The sequence below is a fragment of the Strongylocentrotus purpuratus genome, unplaced genomic scaffold, assembly GCF_000002235.5.
Source record: "Strongylocentrotus purpuratus isolate Spur 01 unplaced genomic scaffold, Spur_5.0 spur5_scaffold_1, whole genome shotgun sequence".
Classification (NCBI taxonomy): Eukaryota; Metazoa; Echinodermata; class Echinoidea; order Camarodonta; family Strongylocentrotidae; genus Strongylocentrotus; species Strongylocentrotus purpuratus.
In genome coordinates, this window is record NW_022145594.1 from 3418571 (window position 1) to 3434484 (window position 15914).

The 15914-nt window shown below is 37.2% G+C and overlaps 1 protein-coding gene across 4 annotated transcripts; it reads right to left on the reverse strand.

The window, feature by feature from the left end:
• Positions 1–2387: 2387 nt before the first annotated feature.
• On the reverse strand, positions 2388–14660 carry LOC591116 (GA-binding protein alpha chain). 4 transcript variants are annotated; one of them, XM_030977521.1, is made up of 12 exons: positions 14510–14660; positions 12474–12607; positions 11829–11961; positions 11007–11091; positions 10227–10304; positions 9658–9795; positions 8858–9061; positions 6991–7035; positions 6480–6605; positions 5127–5319; positions 3185–3386; positions 2388–2910 (listed from the first exon to the last, which is right to left on the reverse strand). In XM_030977521.1, exons 2-11 carry the CDS (start codon positions 12548–12550, stop codon positions 3191–3193), a joined length of 1275 nt encoding a protein of 424 aa, XP_030833381.1. In that variant the 5' UTR covers positions 12551–12607; positions 14510–14660; the 3' UTR covers positions 2388–2910; positions 3185–3190. The 4 variants fall into 4 exon arrangements, with proteins under 4 accessions (XP_030833381.1, XP_030833380.1, XP_030833382.1 ...); XM_030977520.1 differs by lacking the exon at positions 2388–2910 and having other exon boundaries at positions 3169–3386; positions 12474–12566; XM_030977522.1 differs by lacking the exon at positions 2388–2910 and having other exon boundaries at positions 3169–3386; positions 9658–9789.
• Between the last annotated feature and the right edge of the window lie 1254 nt (positions 14661–15914).

Consider the following 15914-nt stretch of genomic DNA (forward strand, 5'->3'; position numbering starts at 1 on the left):
TTCTGAAATTGTAAATAATAAACTCTTTATGTTGTATAGCTCCCTCACAAGGTCAAGATATTAATTAAGCTATAAAACAATGTTTCTTGACTCAGATCGACCGATTAGCTATTCCCGTTTGGAAACTATATATCACAACTACATATTCTGAGATTTCCATGGTCGCAGCTACCATTGTATGACTGTAGGCGCTATTAGAAATTTATCGAAATTTACCGGGAGCACCGGTAAAATTTTTATATTCAATTTTTCTTGAAAACAGAAGTTTTTAAGGGGCTAAATTTTCTATTGTTTATAATACATCCACAGGGGAATCCAAATATATCAAAATTGTAGAGATTCACTAATCACTATCCACCAAATTTTCAAAATTTCCCAGAACTTTGTAATACCTTTAAAACACCATACAAACATTCATAAAATAACAATCTCAGACATGAGCACTCATTGTTTTCAAAAATGATATATTACACTTTATTACACTATAATACAATTCATTTGTAAAATAAGTAAAGAAATAAAAAACAAGTTTGAGGAATAAATGTCTGTAATCTAGAGTACCATTTCTCAAAATATTGGAGAACACTGGCAGGGTTTATTGGAAATTAATAAGAACAAAAAAAGCTCAAATGAAGTCAAGAAATTGATTTACGTCTCAATAGCAAGGTTAACTTAAGTTAACGTTGTGGTTTTAAACTTCAAAGTTTTTTACCTTGATTTCCTTATCTTTCTGTGCTCATTTCTCAGCCCCTATAAAACTTTACTTCCAAAATCGTTTGGCACATGTCATTTATTTGCAATCTTGAACTTTCAGTGTAATTTTATTGGTTTCTGTGACAATCTATGTTCTATCATTACTAGAATTCATGGTTATCTTTAACAGAGAATGATGCATTAAATTTGATTACTTAAAAAAATGGCCCCTTTCATCAGGATGGTTTTAGCTGATCTATGCATGGATAAAGCACATTGTAATACAGTACCAAAAACTTCTGCATGCACAGAACTTTTGACAAACTTGTGAGCAATCCGATTTGCAATATCCTTATGATTCTTATCACAAAAACAAAATTCTGGTTTGTTTAATATTTTACTATGGTTTGGAGAAGAAAAAAAACAGGTGTGTTGAAAGGGTCAACAAATTTGAAGGTCTTGCACACTTTTCCATGACTTCTTCAGGTTTTCTCCTTCAACAAACTAATAATGCTATATGGTTCTTAAAGGTAAAGACCAGTATTGGAAACGCCCCAATTTCAAAAAATGAAATGGAAGCTCTTATTAGCAATCATGTGAAAGAATATGTTTTGAATAATACATGATGATAAAAATTTCCGGGAAACCGCCTACTAATCGATATATTTGGTAAATTAGTGTATTTATTGATATGTGAGAGATAAAACGCACGTGTCGCGCACGTGTGCGTAGTCCCATATACATCTTTCTGTGTACAGTGCTTGTAACTTTATAAAGACTGGGCCAAATTTCTTATCATTTTGATGATTCCAGAACCTTGCAGTACATCTATGCTAGATTATCAACCTTTTTTGATCGATTTCACACATTTTTTTCACAATGCAATCGCATGACCATAACTGGTCTTTATCTTTAAAGATAAAGTTGAAATCTGGTCATGCAAAAGCATTGTGAAAGAAATGGTGTGGAATTGATCAGAAAAGGTTGATCATCTAGCATATAAGTATTGGTGTGTACTGCAAGGTTCTGGAATCATCAAAGTGATACAAATTTGGCCCAGTCTTGGTAAAGCTACGAGTACTGTACACTGAAAGATGTATATGGGACGAGACAAACATGTGGCATAAAAATCTGTCCAGATTTTTATGATGTTACATGATATGCAATATTTAGAATATTTAGGCATTTGAAGAGCCTTGATTTTCATGGAACATTTTTTATCTGATGTTCTTCCACACTTGCATAATAACAATGATAATGCTCACAAATTATTTCTCACCTCTTCCAAGAACTCAAACTTCTCTTTATAAAGTAGCTTACACAAAACTCACAAGCTTTTCAAGCAACATAAATAATTGGTCCAATTGTTCACTAGAGAATACAACGCTTTATACATTAAACTAGCAGTTTGTTCGACAATACACCTAACAGAAACAGGGTTGCTCTCCGGACAGGAAGATTCACGGATTTGCATCCCGTGCACTCAATATCAATATGATACTCTGCACAATCTGCACCTTCGGCATGTTGTCATTTTTTCTGGCGACATTCTTCCCAAGCTGTATACAAGCAGTAATTTCTTTCATATTGGATGATACAGTCAAACCTGTCTACAGCGACCACCCAAGGGAAACACAAAAAGTGGTCTTTGCAAGACAGGTGGTCTTTGTAGACAGGCTCCTTTAGTACATGTTTCAATGAGAAACCATTTTCAAAAGGAACAAAAAGTGTGGTCCTTGTAGACAGGTGGTCATTTGTAGACAGGTGGTCACTAAAGCAGGTTTGACTGTACAACTAATACTGTGCGTAGGGAGAAAATATGCATTAGATATCACCGCAGTAGGCTTGACAATGTCATCATCCACGTCATAATTCCTCCTGCCTACATATTCCTTCACAGACTTTATACTACAAGCAGTCTGTTCGTGAACATACTGGATAAACCAAGTATTGCTGTGCGGAGGGGAAGAGCGTTTGATATCATTACAGTGCAGTGTCTAGAATACATCATTATCCACGTGTTGTAATGCCTTCTGCATGCCCATATTCGTTTGCAGGCTATACAAAAGCAGGCTGTTCACCCAAAATCCATTCCTATTGCGATGCACTCTGTATCATGACAGAGCCCTGGACTATGTCATCACTCTCGTCGACATTCCCTCACAAGTTTCTTGAGTATCCCATAAGGCTCCGAAGATCACGGACAAAAGTCCATTTCTATCGCTATGCACTCAAATTGTTACATGGCTCTGGATTATGTCATCACCCACACCATGTAATCTAGTTTGTCGAAATTCCTTCACAAGTTGAGTATCCCATAAGGCTCCGAAGATCGCTGACAAAAATCCATTCCTATCACTATGCACTCGATATTGTCACATGGCTCTGAACATTGTCATCACCCGCAAGATGTAATCTAGTTCGTCCACATTCCTTGACAAGCTTATTGAGCAATCCATAAGGCTCCGAAGATCGCAGACAAAGTCCATTCCTATCGCTATGCACTCGATATTGTCACATGGCTCTGGACTATGTCATCACTCACACGATGTAATTTAGTTTGTCGGCATTCCTTGACGAGTTTATCGAGTTCTGCTGCCGTATATCCCATAAGGCTCCGGAGATCACAGACAAACTTATAGACGAACCTCTGACCGTGTACCTTGGCTATCATGTCCCCGTCATAGTAATATCTGAATAGAAAGATAGTATTTGGTAACAATATTAATAACTAGACATATAATACTTGTTTGGAACAAGTATAGGTGGGCTGGTCAACTAACATTTGAGACAAAATAGAGCAAAAATAAGCGACATACTGCTTACAAATTCTTAAAAGACAATATCATGTAGATTCATAACGTGAACTAAATTCACCTTCTATAGGCATAACACGCAAATTATGAAGTTTTTGACATGAGGCCTTTAATCAAAATTTTCACTATGATGACGTCATCAAAATGAAAAATAGTTATTACTGCGCTTGTAAAGAATTGTCTTAGCTACAACATATCGAAATTTTGAAGAAAATCGATCAATATATACAGAGAAACAATTAATTTTCCATAAATATGCTGACGTCATAATATGCAAATTCCTATTTTTAGTTCGAAGGCCATTATGATGATGTCAAAATAATTTTAATAGCCAAAAGAGACTTCAAATCATATTTCCGACTCATTCTCTATCAAAATATGAAAAAATATTGGGGGTCCAGTTCCATCCCAAAGAGCTATAATGGAATTTGTATACATGTAGGCATGTTTTTGCCCATATATGGTATGTATTACAAGAGCTCGCGCGCACAGACATTTATCTTGAATGGACGCTCATCTTTTTCTCAATGGTCATAAAGAGATAAACATGGTATCAAATTGTTCGCAAAAATATGAGAAATATCATGAAAGAAAAAAAATGGCGATTCTATGTTTTGTAATGGTGTTACTTGCGAAAACGCGCGCGCATGCGCGTGTGCGCGATTTTTTATAAAATGCTTAAAATGACTTGAAACGTATGCAAAATAAATTTGAGACGATTTTGAGCATTTAAAAATTTTGCGCGCGCACTGACGCGCGGAGGTACGCGCACGCGCGCGTTATTTGACCTGAAATTGACCGGACGGATATTGACCTCGATCATGATAAATATGAATGAGAAATAACTTTTGGTTATGAAGATATGATCATGAGTTTATTTTCAGAAAATTTCACAAAATGGCGCCTAGATGACATCATCAGTCAAGGTCAAGATTGAAATCCTTACCGCGCTTTGTCCATATGCCTATACATATGTGTGCCAAATTTCAATTTATTTGATTAAGCCATTTTCAAGTTATCTTGCTAACAAAAAAGTGGTAAGAATTAAGAAAAATAAATAATAAAGAATAAATAAAGGCGATTTTAACAAAAATATAAGGTGGTCTGTATTAGATACAGCCCACCTGATAATATGTCTTGTTTACCCAGAGTGACCATATCTATACCGATACTGTACTCCCTGAGGGTCCTGCAATCATTATTACCCCAGCTTAAAAAGAGCTACCATGAAAAGGCGCTAAAGCCTTCCAGGAATTTCTTCTTTCCCAGTAGGGCCGGTACCCATTTACCTCACCTGGGTGGAGTGTGGCAAATGTAGAATAATGTCTTGCCAAAAAGAGCCCTAAAACCTTGGATTTAGAGTCAAATGAATGAACCACTATACCATGACAAATAAATCAATAAATACAAACACTATTAAAAAAAGAAATAAATACATGTACAGAGAAATAATTAAACAAACAAATCAATGAAGGAATGAATGAAGACATAAATCAATTAACAATAATGTAAAAGAGCTATGGTTTTAGATGTTGAATGACCTAATAAGAATCATTAAAAAGATGAAACCAGACTAATATTGGATAGACCACATTGACAGAGAAACCGTTTTCTTACCTTAGCGCTCTGCTAAGCTTCTCATAGTTCATGGATGGTTTGTTCTTCCTCTCACCCCACTTCTGAGCAACAAGCTCCGGATCATTGAGGCGGAACTCACCATTAGTTCCTACCCAAGAGATAAAATCCATTGCGTCCTTGTCCGTTAACAGTTCCAACAAGAACTGCCACAGTTGAATCTGTCCGTTGTTACCTGTAGGCAGAAAATAATAATAATAACGATCATTATTATTTACAATTTCACATAGCACTCCGTCATTACTTATTTTACTGTAAACATAAAGGTTACAATGATTCAGTTCGCTTTTGCTAGCAATGGCTGTGCAGTCTATTGCGAAACAAGGAATTTCCATTATTATTATGTATTTCACGTCACCTGTGCCTGGGGAGGCTAAAAGCGAACTGAATCACTGTAACCCTTGGGTCTCTCCTCCCGGTATAACTGATTGGGATGTGCAGGCGGCCAACAACACCATAATTTTCCCTTACTCTTCATACAAATATTGCAATGGGTTCTTTAATAACGTGCAAAGATGGTGACTCTCCTCTACACTGGGCCTCCATTTAACGTCCTATCCGAAGGACGGAATGTTTTCCACTTTAACATATAGCATGCATCTATAAAACGGGAGGGGCTCGTTAACACACAATGCAGGCTTCAGTCATCCGTCTGGGTTGGATTCAAGCCCACAATCTTTGGTTCCACAGGCAGACGCTTTACCGACTGAGCCAGCTCACCTCCTCAACTGTAGCCTCATCTTAGAACAGTTTAAACAGGAATTTCCACAGCTGAATTCGTCCCTATCTGTTTTGTATTATTTTCATAGTAGATATAGTATGACACACAGAACACAGAGAATGCATAGGAACATTTGTTGCAGCCACATACTTTCATTTGTCCATATCTTTATTTTTTCTTTTCATCTATTTTGATATGGTTTATATGGTTTATTGATAAAAACATACATTCAAAATAGCAGCCAGAGGCTGTAACAAATTGAATTTACAAAAGATTGATACATACCGGTAAAAATAAGAAAAGAAAAGACAGAGAAACAAGAGAAGAGATTGAAACGGATGACTAGAGGATAATAGAAGGAGAACGAGTAACAGAAGGCAACAAGACAAATGTGGTAGAAGATTACAAGGACTGATAAAGACAAGAATAGAGAGAGAGAGGAAGATAGAAAGCATTTCATAAACATAACAAATCATTTCATTTTGCTGTGATTTTTTTAAAGGTGGTCAGCAAAATGTCAGAAGACGACTTTAAGGGTTAACACCTCACTCACAATTCCTGGATTTTGTTTCATTCTTATAATCATACAGTTTCAATCGAGAAACTCAACCTACCTGTCCTGTTTCCCGGGGAGAATTTGTCTTCCGTACTGCTACTCCTTGATACAGCACGAGGGCGCTTGGGCGTGGGCGCTGGTTTGACGGCAGGGGGTGCACCATTCTCCGTTTCCGTGACCGATTCTACAAAATGGAAATACATTTTCTTTTTTTAAATTAAGAACCAAGGTGTAGTTTTTCCATATTGAAAATTCGCTCTCACAACATCATCCACTAGTAAATATAAATGAATAAAGGTTTTTTTTTTTAATACAACTTTTACAATTTTGCCACAACTGAATAGACCACAAAGTTATTTCTAGATTCAATTTTTTTTTAAATATTTGAGTATTTTTAGTTGCTACGTTGCAAAATTGGCTCGTAGTCAAATCGTACAGTGTGCGATGGGCTTAACTCTCCATGCAGACCACTAGAAGTCAATGTGTTCCTATACAAGAATATTTAGCCTTCTTCTTCAGAATGTCATCATCAAGTTAGATATTTGAAAACAAAGAAATATTATTCCTACCTTCTGCTCCGACAGCCATTGCTGTAGCGCCACACTGAGGAACAGCTGAATAATAGTAACAAAGAAAAAAAAACATATACAAATTATTAGAACATAACAATAATATTGGATTCTTATATAGCGCACATATCGACCTTGCAAGGTCCTCAAGGCGCTCCAACATTACCCAGGTATGCTAGGCTGCCGATTTTGACGCTCACAGCATTTAAGGAATTCCTTCCTGCCGGTGCCCACTTAACATGGACATTAACAAGGACATTAGTACCGCGGCGGGACTCAAACCGCGGACCCTGTGATTCACAGTCCAACGACTTATTATTAATATTTGTTTGAAGGGTTTTGTGCCGACCAGAAAAATGATGTATCTTGTGCTTTGCACAAAAGCACGAGGATGGCAATTTAATTTTAAGACAATATCTTGTGGGTGGTGGAAAAGTTGAATTAGAACAATTTTGATGCAGATAAAATTGGTTTAGAGTCTCCAAATTGTCACATGACGTAAAGTCCCCCTTGCTTCTTGCTTAGATGGAGGTATTGGGAGGCTGCCAAGAACCACTGATCCCCAGGTCAACAATGTGGTTTTGCCAGTGATCGTTGCTGGAAGGGAGAAGAGAGATTGACAGATCGCCATAGTAACCCCCATAGTGACCACTGACCTCTAGGTCAATGGTAGTAACCCTAACGTGACTGCACCACTGACCTCAGGACTGCACTGAGTTGTCCACATGTGCGGACGAAGTGTCCCCCTAATAAAAATCCGCGCAGAAATTAGTCCTCATTAAGAAGCTGCATTCCGTTGCATGAGTATTCACTGATAATAAAAGTACATGTTAATATCAATTAAGATATAACAAGCTTCTGACACAAGACAGAAAATCGTTAAATAGTGCAGTGTAAAGAGAACTTTCTTGTTATTATCAATGCGCAGGTGAAGGGGGTGTTTCAAAACCCGAGTTTGAGGACTCATAATTTATGAATGGGGTTTTTCAAAAACCCGAGGACTGTCGCTTCGACTTGGAGAAAAAGACTAGGCCACTATAGACTGAGAAGAAGAAGAAGAAGAAGAAAAAGAAGAAGAAGAAGAAGAAGAAGAAACAGAAGATCGAAGAAGAAGAAGAAGAATTAAGAAGAAGAAATTACAGAAGATCGAAGAAGAAGAAGAAGAAGAAGAAACAGAAGATCGAAGAAGAAGAAGAAAAGCGGCCGCCAACCAGAGAGAGAGAGAGATAGAGAGAAGAGAGAAGAGAGAATTAAAATTTTGGAGAGAGGGGGAGAGAGAGAGAGAGAGAGACACGGACACCCGGGGAATGGATCGAGAGACAGACATAAATAAACATGAGGAGAGAGAGGTGGGAGAGACAGAGAACTAGGGAAGGGAGAGATAGATAGAAAGGAGAGGGGGAGAGAGACTGAAGGAGGCAGCCTGAAAGAAACAGAGTTGGAGAGAGAGAGAGAGAGACGGAAAGTAGCGCGAACTATGTTTGGAAAACAAGTTGATCTGTGGTTAGGCCTCCTCTGCAGCAAGCAAAGAAGGGGGTGTTTCAATACGCGACTTTATGGCCATTTACTCGGGTTTGCGAGCTACGAGGGTCAGACGTAATGAATGAAATGTGGAATTTGAAATCACTATATGTGTGGACAAATTAGAATTTAGTCATTTTTATTCACATTGGTTCATTCAATATTCTTTATTTAAATTATAACTTTGCAGAAGTGGAAATTTCAGGAAAAGCAAGGATTTCAGTAGCTGATAACAAAAACTGACATTTGTCACCAATGACAAGTTCTGTAAAACACCTCCCTGGAATGTGATGGGCTAATTTTGTAACAAATTTGAAGAAAACAAAATGAGAAAATGATGACTCACTTCTCTTGAGAAGTTCAAGATGGGTCCAGAAGAGATCTTCAGATTCTTTTTGAAACCGTTCACAGAATTCTTCTTTTGTGAGAGCGCACATCTCACTCCCCGTCATGACGATGTCTTTCACATGATCCAGAGCTTCGTTTGCAAACTCTCCTGAAGCCCAGATTAACCAGTGTAATGTGTGGTCCTCCGTCCACAGCTCAGGATCTGAATATAACATTTTAAAAAGTGGAAACAGAGTGATTAGATATACTCGCATCTGAGATGATGTCGGTAACAAAATAGCTTTGACTTGAGCTAGATCAAAATATGATAATAGTGATAATACTAATGGTGGCTTCTTATAAAGCATGCCATGACGCTCATTGTGCTCCAAGATTATTACCCAGTTCATAGCTGGTGGCCAAATATGTAGCGCTCTGTCATACCAGACACCCATTTACATCTGGGTGGAGAATGGAAAATGTCCATTGAAGTCTTCCCAAAGAACGTTGATGTCGGGCTAGGATTCAAACCCCAAATCCTAAATTGAGATTAAAGTGAGTGAACCATTATACCACGACACCTCCACAATAATGTAAACGCTGTTATTTTCACGCGATTAATTTTTCGCGCTGAGCGACCCCAAAACATATTACCTCGTTCTTAAATTCGCGTTGCACCAAATTCAGCCTGTTCAGAACACGCATAGGAACTCATGTTTATATTTTTCGCGGGTTCTATAATTCGCGGACACCAACTTTAGCGCAAAATCTGTGAAAATTTGTGAATATTTCTGCGTTTAGAGTACGTCTTGAGCTTACCATACGGGATGTTCAACCTGTCCTGCTCATCTCTGTAGTTACTGCATACGATCCAACGAGTGACCTGTTCTTCCTCTTCTTCCCCTATGGCGCCCTCCACCAGCTTCAAACTCTCATCCTCTATGTCTTCAACTGGAACTTTAAAAAGTTAAATGTTAAAGAACTTGAAATAATTCCTCAATCCAGACTCGCATCTACCAGAAATCGTTTTACAGTGGCTGCATCCAAAGAGTGGAATAAAATCCCTCTTTGATTCAGAGAAATAACTTGTCTTGCTACTTTAAAACATGTACATGTATTATACACAATGCAGGACTGTCACTTTACAGAAAAGTGAATAGTTTATTAGCGATAATTCAAAAACCATTGAGATGAAGATATGAAGTTTTATAAGCTTCGTTAAGAAATGTATGCCAAGTTTCAGAAATGTTTAGTCATTCCATGGCTGAGATTCTAAGGGGGAGGTGGAGTCCTTCTACCCTCCACAACTTACCTTTTTAGAGTTAAATGCCATTACAGCATATTTAAAATCATAAAAAGAATTTGACAAAATAAGAGTTTCTTCTTACCTTCTGTCACCATGGGTACCTCTAGAGTTTCAATGATTGGTTTCACAATGTCAACTATGTTCAGCCGGGGTTTCACACCTGAAATGGATAGAACAAATTTCAAGGATGAGGTGTTTTGGGGAGGAGGCGTGGTCTAGTGGAGAAATCATACGGTCACTCAAAAGTAATCACAATTTATGCGTCGCATCAAATGTGCACACTTTTATCATTGTACCCAGCTCTGGATGACTGTATATGAAAACCATAAGCCTTTCAATCAATGCTTCCAAAATCCTTGGCTTAAGTCTTAAATTTAGGGTTAGATAATTAGCCAGAAGCATCAACTGAATACTGAAGTTGGGTATAAAGTAATTTAGCTAAGTCGAAAGCTGAGTAATATACTACTATTTCTGACTATAGTATTGAATTGAATACTGGCCCAGATGCTGGGTTTAGCTTTTTTTCAGAACATGGTGTAAGAAAGGAAGTTAGATTTTCCTTTTGTGAAACAAATCTTAGACCCAGAGTTGAGTTTAACTGCATCAGTAGAAAACAGGAAGGTTCGTTCAGATATGAATCGTTAAACCTATGTAAAAATCACCAGAGTTTTATTTAAACATGGAAATTACTGCCAACTGCACGCAACAAAAATCCTGCGTGTTTTCACTGAGCTCTGTGTTATAGATACAGAAATGTAAAGGCGTATGGCACTTGCGTCACAAAAAAAGCTGCGGTTTTACTTCATCACATCTGAACGAGGCTTTAGTTTGGTAAAGTTCTACGCTACACTTAGAATCTTACCCTGATTGGAGATGACCTGGACACTGAACTGAACCACTCCTTCCGCAGAGATACCTTGCTCTAATAAACTCTTATCCTCAACCAACTAGGGAGATGAAACAAAAAAAGAATAACAAAATATAATGATTCAAAAAAATAACAATAATAATAATACAATGAAACCTGTCTATAAAGACAACCAAAGGGAGATAAGAAAAGTTGTCTCGTAGGCAGGGGTCTTTATGTACAGGTTCCTTTAATACATGCTTCAATTAGAAACCATTTTCAAAGCGCAAAAAATGTGGCCTTTGTAGACAGATGGTCTTCCTATACAGGTGGTCATTAAAGCAGGTTGACAGTAGAAGTAATAATGAAAATGATACAAATAATAATGATGATAATAATAATAATGGTAATATTGATAATAATAATAATGATAACAATAATTTTACTAAGAATGATAATAATAATGATAAAATAAATAACAATAATAATAATGTTCAATTTGTATAGCGCAAAATAACAACAATTTAATTCTTTATGTGCTTCAAACTTGAAGAACGTAAACCTGGTACAGGAAAAACATAAATGCAAGAGAAGAAAGGTCTTGAGGGCTTTCTTAAAAGTATCACAATAATATTATATTTCTTATTGTTATGGGTAGAGACTGAAATATTACGTCTCTTGGGTTTCCAGGCTTGTAGGCTGTAGCCCAAAAAACAGGTAGGGGTCTTGTAGATTTGGTTTCTCGATTGAAATTATTTGATTATAAGAATGAAACAAAATCAAGAATTTTTGAAAAAACTTATAATTTACGAGCAAGTTGCTCTTAAGTATACTTACAGTAGCAGTGTTTTGAAGGTAGATTTCATGTTCATCAAGCTTGCACTGTAGTCTTTGTCCAAGCATCTTCTTCAGAGTAGATAGAGGTTGAGCAATATCCATCATCTGAGTTATGACATTCTGAGAGGCTAAGCTGAATCATAAGAAATATAATGATTGTGGTATTACTAACGATAAGAATAATAATGATTTAATGAAAATGATACAAAAGTAAAAGTATAATATTAATAATTATAATAACAACAATAGTAATAATAATAATATTAATAATAATAATAATAATAATAATATTAATAACAATAATAATAATAATATTAATAATGATAATAACATTAAAAATAATAAAATTAACAATAATGATAATAATAATAATAAACAGTATTAATAATAATATATAGTATAGTAATTAATAACATTAAAAATAATAAAATTAACAATAATGATAATAATAATAATAAACAGTATTAATAATAATAATAAACAGTATTAATAATAATAATGAAAATAATGATAACAGTAATGACAATAATAATAATTATAATAATAACACAATGAAAACAACAAAAATAACAATAAAGATAATAATAATAATAGTACTAATGTACTAATTATAATACAAATAATAATAAATGCTTTCCATCTTACTTGATTGATTCCACCTTTGCTTTCTTGTTCTTGCCTTTGCCAGCTTCTGAATCACTCTCCATCTCTGCTCTCTTCATCCTGATCCTGGAAGCTCTAGACGATCATCAAATGAAACAAAGATAATTCCTTGATATCTAGATTAGAAAAAATGAAACAAACACTATTAAATTCAATTTGAACTTTATTTTACTTTGTATCAAAAGTACTAACCAAAATTATCAATTCAAAACAACACATTCACAAGCAATACAGTAACAGACATTAGAATTCAACATGCATGGATAAAATACTACAACAGTGGGTAGAAAAGAGAAGTGATTTTCAGGATTTCAGAGGCTTTTTGAAAATTGTGAAATCCTATACAGAAAAAAAAAAAAACTGTCTGCTTGACTTAAAAAAATAAGAGCAATCCGACCCTTGTAATACAGTACATGTAACTTATGGAGACAGACAGGCGGTGACAGTGACATTACTAATTCAGCCAATTCAAAGTGCCCATACGTGTAGCGATCACAACTTTTAAAAATTCATAACGTTCTTATGTTTTGTCAGATGTAATTCAAACTTTCCCATGTCTGCTTTTCTGATTGTTCAAATTCCTTTTTAGAACATGTACTGTAGGTGTCTGTTAAAGTTGGATTTCCCTTTAAGATATTTTGCCTTTTGACCCTTTCCAGACCATGATACAACATCAGGTCAGGCGCGTAGCCAGGGGGGGGCGGTGGGGGCGGTCGCCCCCCCCCCCCCAAAACGTCGGCCAAAAAAAAAAAAGAGAGAGAAAAAAAGAAGAAAGGAAGAGGACGTAGGAAGAAAAAGGATTAAGAGTCGAGAACGGTACAACGAATCGTCTCCTTTCTCTAATAATTTAATGAAACGTCTAAGCTTCCGCGCTTCGCGCGTGAGGGGAGGGGGGGGGGGGGAACTGATTTCAGATAAGGACTAAGAGTCGAGAACGGTACAACAAATCGTCTTCTTTCTCTAATAATTTATGAAACGTCAAAGCTTCCGCGGGAGGGGAGGGGGAAAACTGAATTTAGATAAGGATTAAGAGTCGAGAATGGTACAACGAATCGTCTTCTTTCTTTAATAATCTAATAAAACTTCAGAGCTTCCGCGCTACGCGCGGAGGCAGGGGAACTTGATTCAAACAAAAATTAAGAGTCGAGGACCGTGACGGTACAGCGAATCGTCTTCTTTCTCAAATGAAACGTCAACAGAATTTGAATTTAGATAAGGATTAAGAGTCGAGAATGGTCCAACGAATCGTCTTCATTCTCTTATAATTTGATGAAACCTCAAAGCTTTCGCGCTTCGCGCGGGAGGGAGGAAACTCCCCCCTCCCTGCACCCTCCCCCCCTGATTCGCACGCTTTGCATGCTCACTACCGCCCCCCCTAAAATGAAATCCTGGCTACGCGCTTGTACAACATGCCTCAAGAAATGATTTTTCAGTCACTCAGTCTAAAAGTCCTTACAATTTCTTGTAACTGTTATGTGCCAGAGATCAGAGGTAGATCTATTTTTTTTTTAAAGACATATTATTAATAGAACAGAGCATACAGCATTTTCTCTTTTACGGCACCTTCCAGGCCACTCTCTCTCTCTGAATTCTGAGATTATCTTGTGTCCCGTCTCACTCTCACTCTCACTCAGTGAGTCAGTCTCAATCTCATCATCCTGTCTGTTGACATTTGTTTTGAATTTGACTTGAGTCTTTCCTTTCAAAGTTTCTAGGAATCTTGATTCTTGCATAGAGGGTGATCCAGATTTTATTGTAGTTAATGCAGGAGATCAATTTTAGTTGAGTTAAAATGTCAATATCATAGTTTCAAAATTTGTGTTCCTTCTAAGAATCTAAAGACTAAACCAAAATGACAAGTGTCAGTCAATACAGTAGTCACAGTCAATACAGCAGTCACAGTACAGAAAAATAAACGAGTGGGTCTACATATTTTTATAACGACGCCCAGAACAAAGCAATTCGGACACATACGATGAACTTGAACCATACTGTGACTTAATTTGATTGATACTTACCGATACGAAGGGAAATAAACAGGAATCGAGTGTTTGGTATAAAGTTAGATGAAGTACCCGCTTAATATTTTCAAGTATTACGCTCGAAAAGGGCTTTAAAAACCCAGCTTCCGGTTCCGATGTCAGGGCATCAACTCCGAAATCCGCGTTCGCGATGATCGCGCAATCATGACGTCATGGTGTGGGGGGGGGGGGGGCGGGGGCAGTAGCTACGACTTTTTAGCTCGGGCACTTTACCCGAGCTCATAATATTATCATCGAAGTAAAAATATGAAAAGCTAAAAGATGAACAAAAAAAAGAGAAGTCTAGGTAGCTATAGGTCCCATACTCACAGGCCGCACCTCCCCCCGAAATTTCGCATTTTTCATTTCCAAATGTGAGTAATTAAATGTCAAGATCAAGACTGAACCAACATAAATATATAACAAAAGATCAAGACTGAACCATACGCGACACTATATAAGCGAGGATGCAGATGTTTCCTAATTTCCTTTCCCCCTTTGAGTGTTTGTTTTTGTTTTTTGAAGAGGAAGGGGGGCTCTAATTGTTTTTGCTCCCTCTACAATACCACAACATGGCTTCTTTCCGTGGAAATGTGGCTCGCGGCGTGCAATGATCTACTTGTTTGTTCGAAGTAATAAATTGCCCCCCCCCCCCTTTTCAAGACAAAGACAAGCTAGCGAGAATAACTTCATGAAAATAATTTGAAGTATTATGAGTATATGCCTATAATAGCTTCAATATTATTGTATGTCTCTCGTAGTATGTTGAATACATCTAGTCATCTCATTGGTCGAAATTGTTCGTGATTTTTAGCCATGTCCGCCTACCGGTCAATAGTCTTTTTTAAACATGCCCGTTGCCCCGGGTAACGGGCTGCATGAATAAATTTCTGAGATCCCCATTGCCGTTTACGGGGTCATAGCAGGATGTGGGTCTACTGTCCCATTGAGCCTATAGAAACAGCTATGCCTCTCATAGCAGTGAATATATTTATATTATTAATGCCCTAAAATGCAGTTTAATCTTTCCAAAATCTATATTCTCGCCCCCCCCCCCCCCCCAACAAAAAGTTCGCTATATACACTCCCTCGTATTTTAGTTGATAGAATGTTTCTTATCATTACTTTGCAAATTTGCAGGGAACATTCTCGCTCCTTGAGGGAGCATGCATTTTAGCTGCCTTTCCGGGGCTCGAACCCTATTAGTTTCCAGGCAAGAGATTTAACCACCGGACTACGATACGCGACACACTCTACAAATAATTCGTTTTAGAAAAGACCACGACGAGAACACATTGTGGGTGGGCCCGGTGGGGTGAGGGTTGGAGGATTCTATCACGTTCAAGGGCGTCAATCCCGGAGGGACAAGGGAACACGTCCCCCCCCCCCCCATGATTTTTCA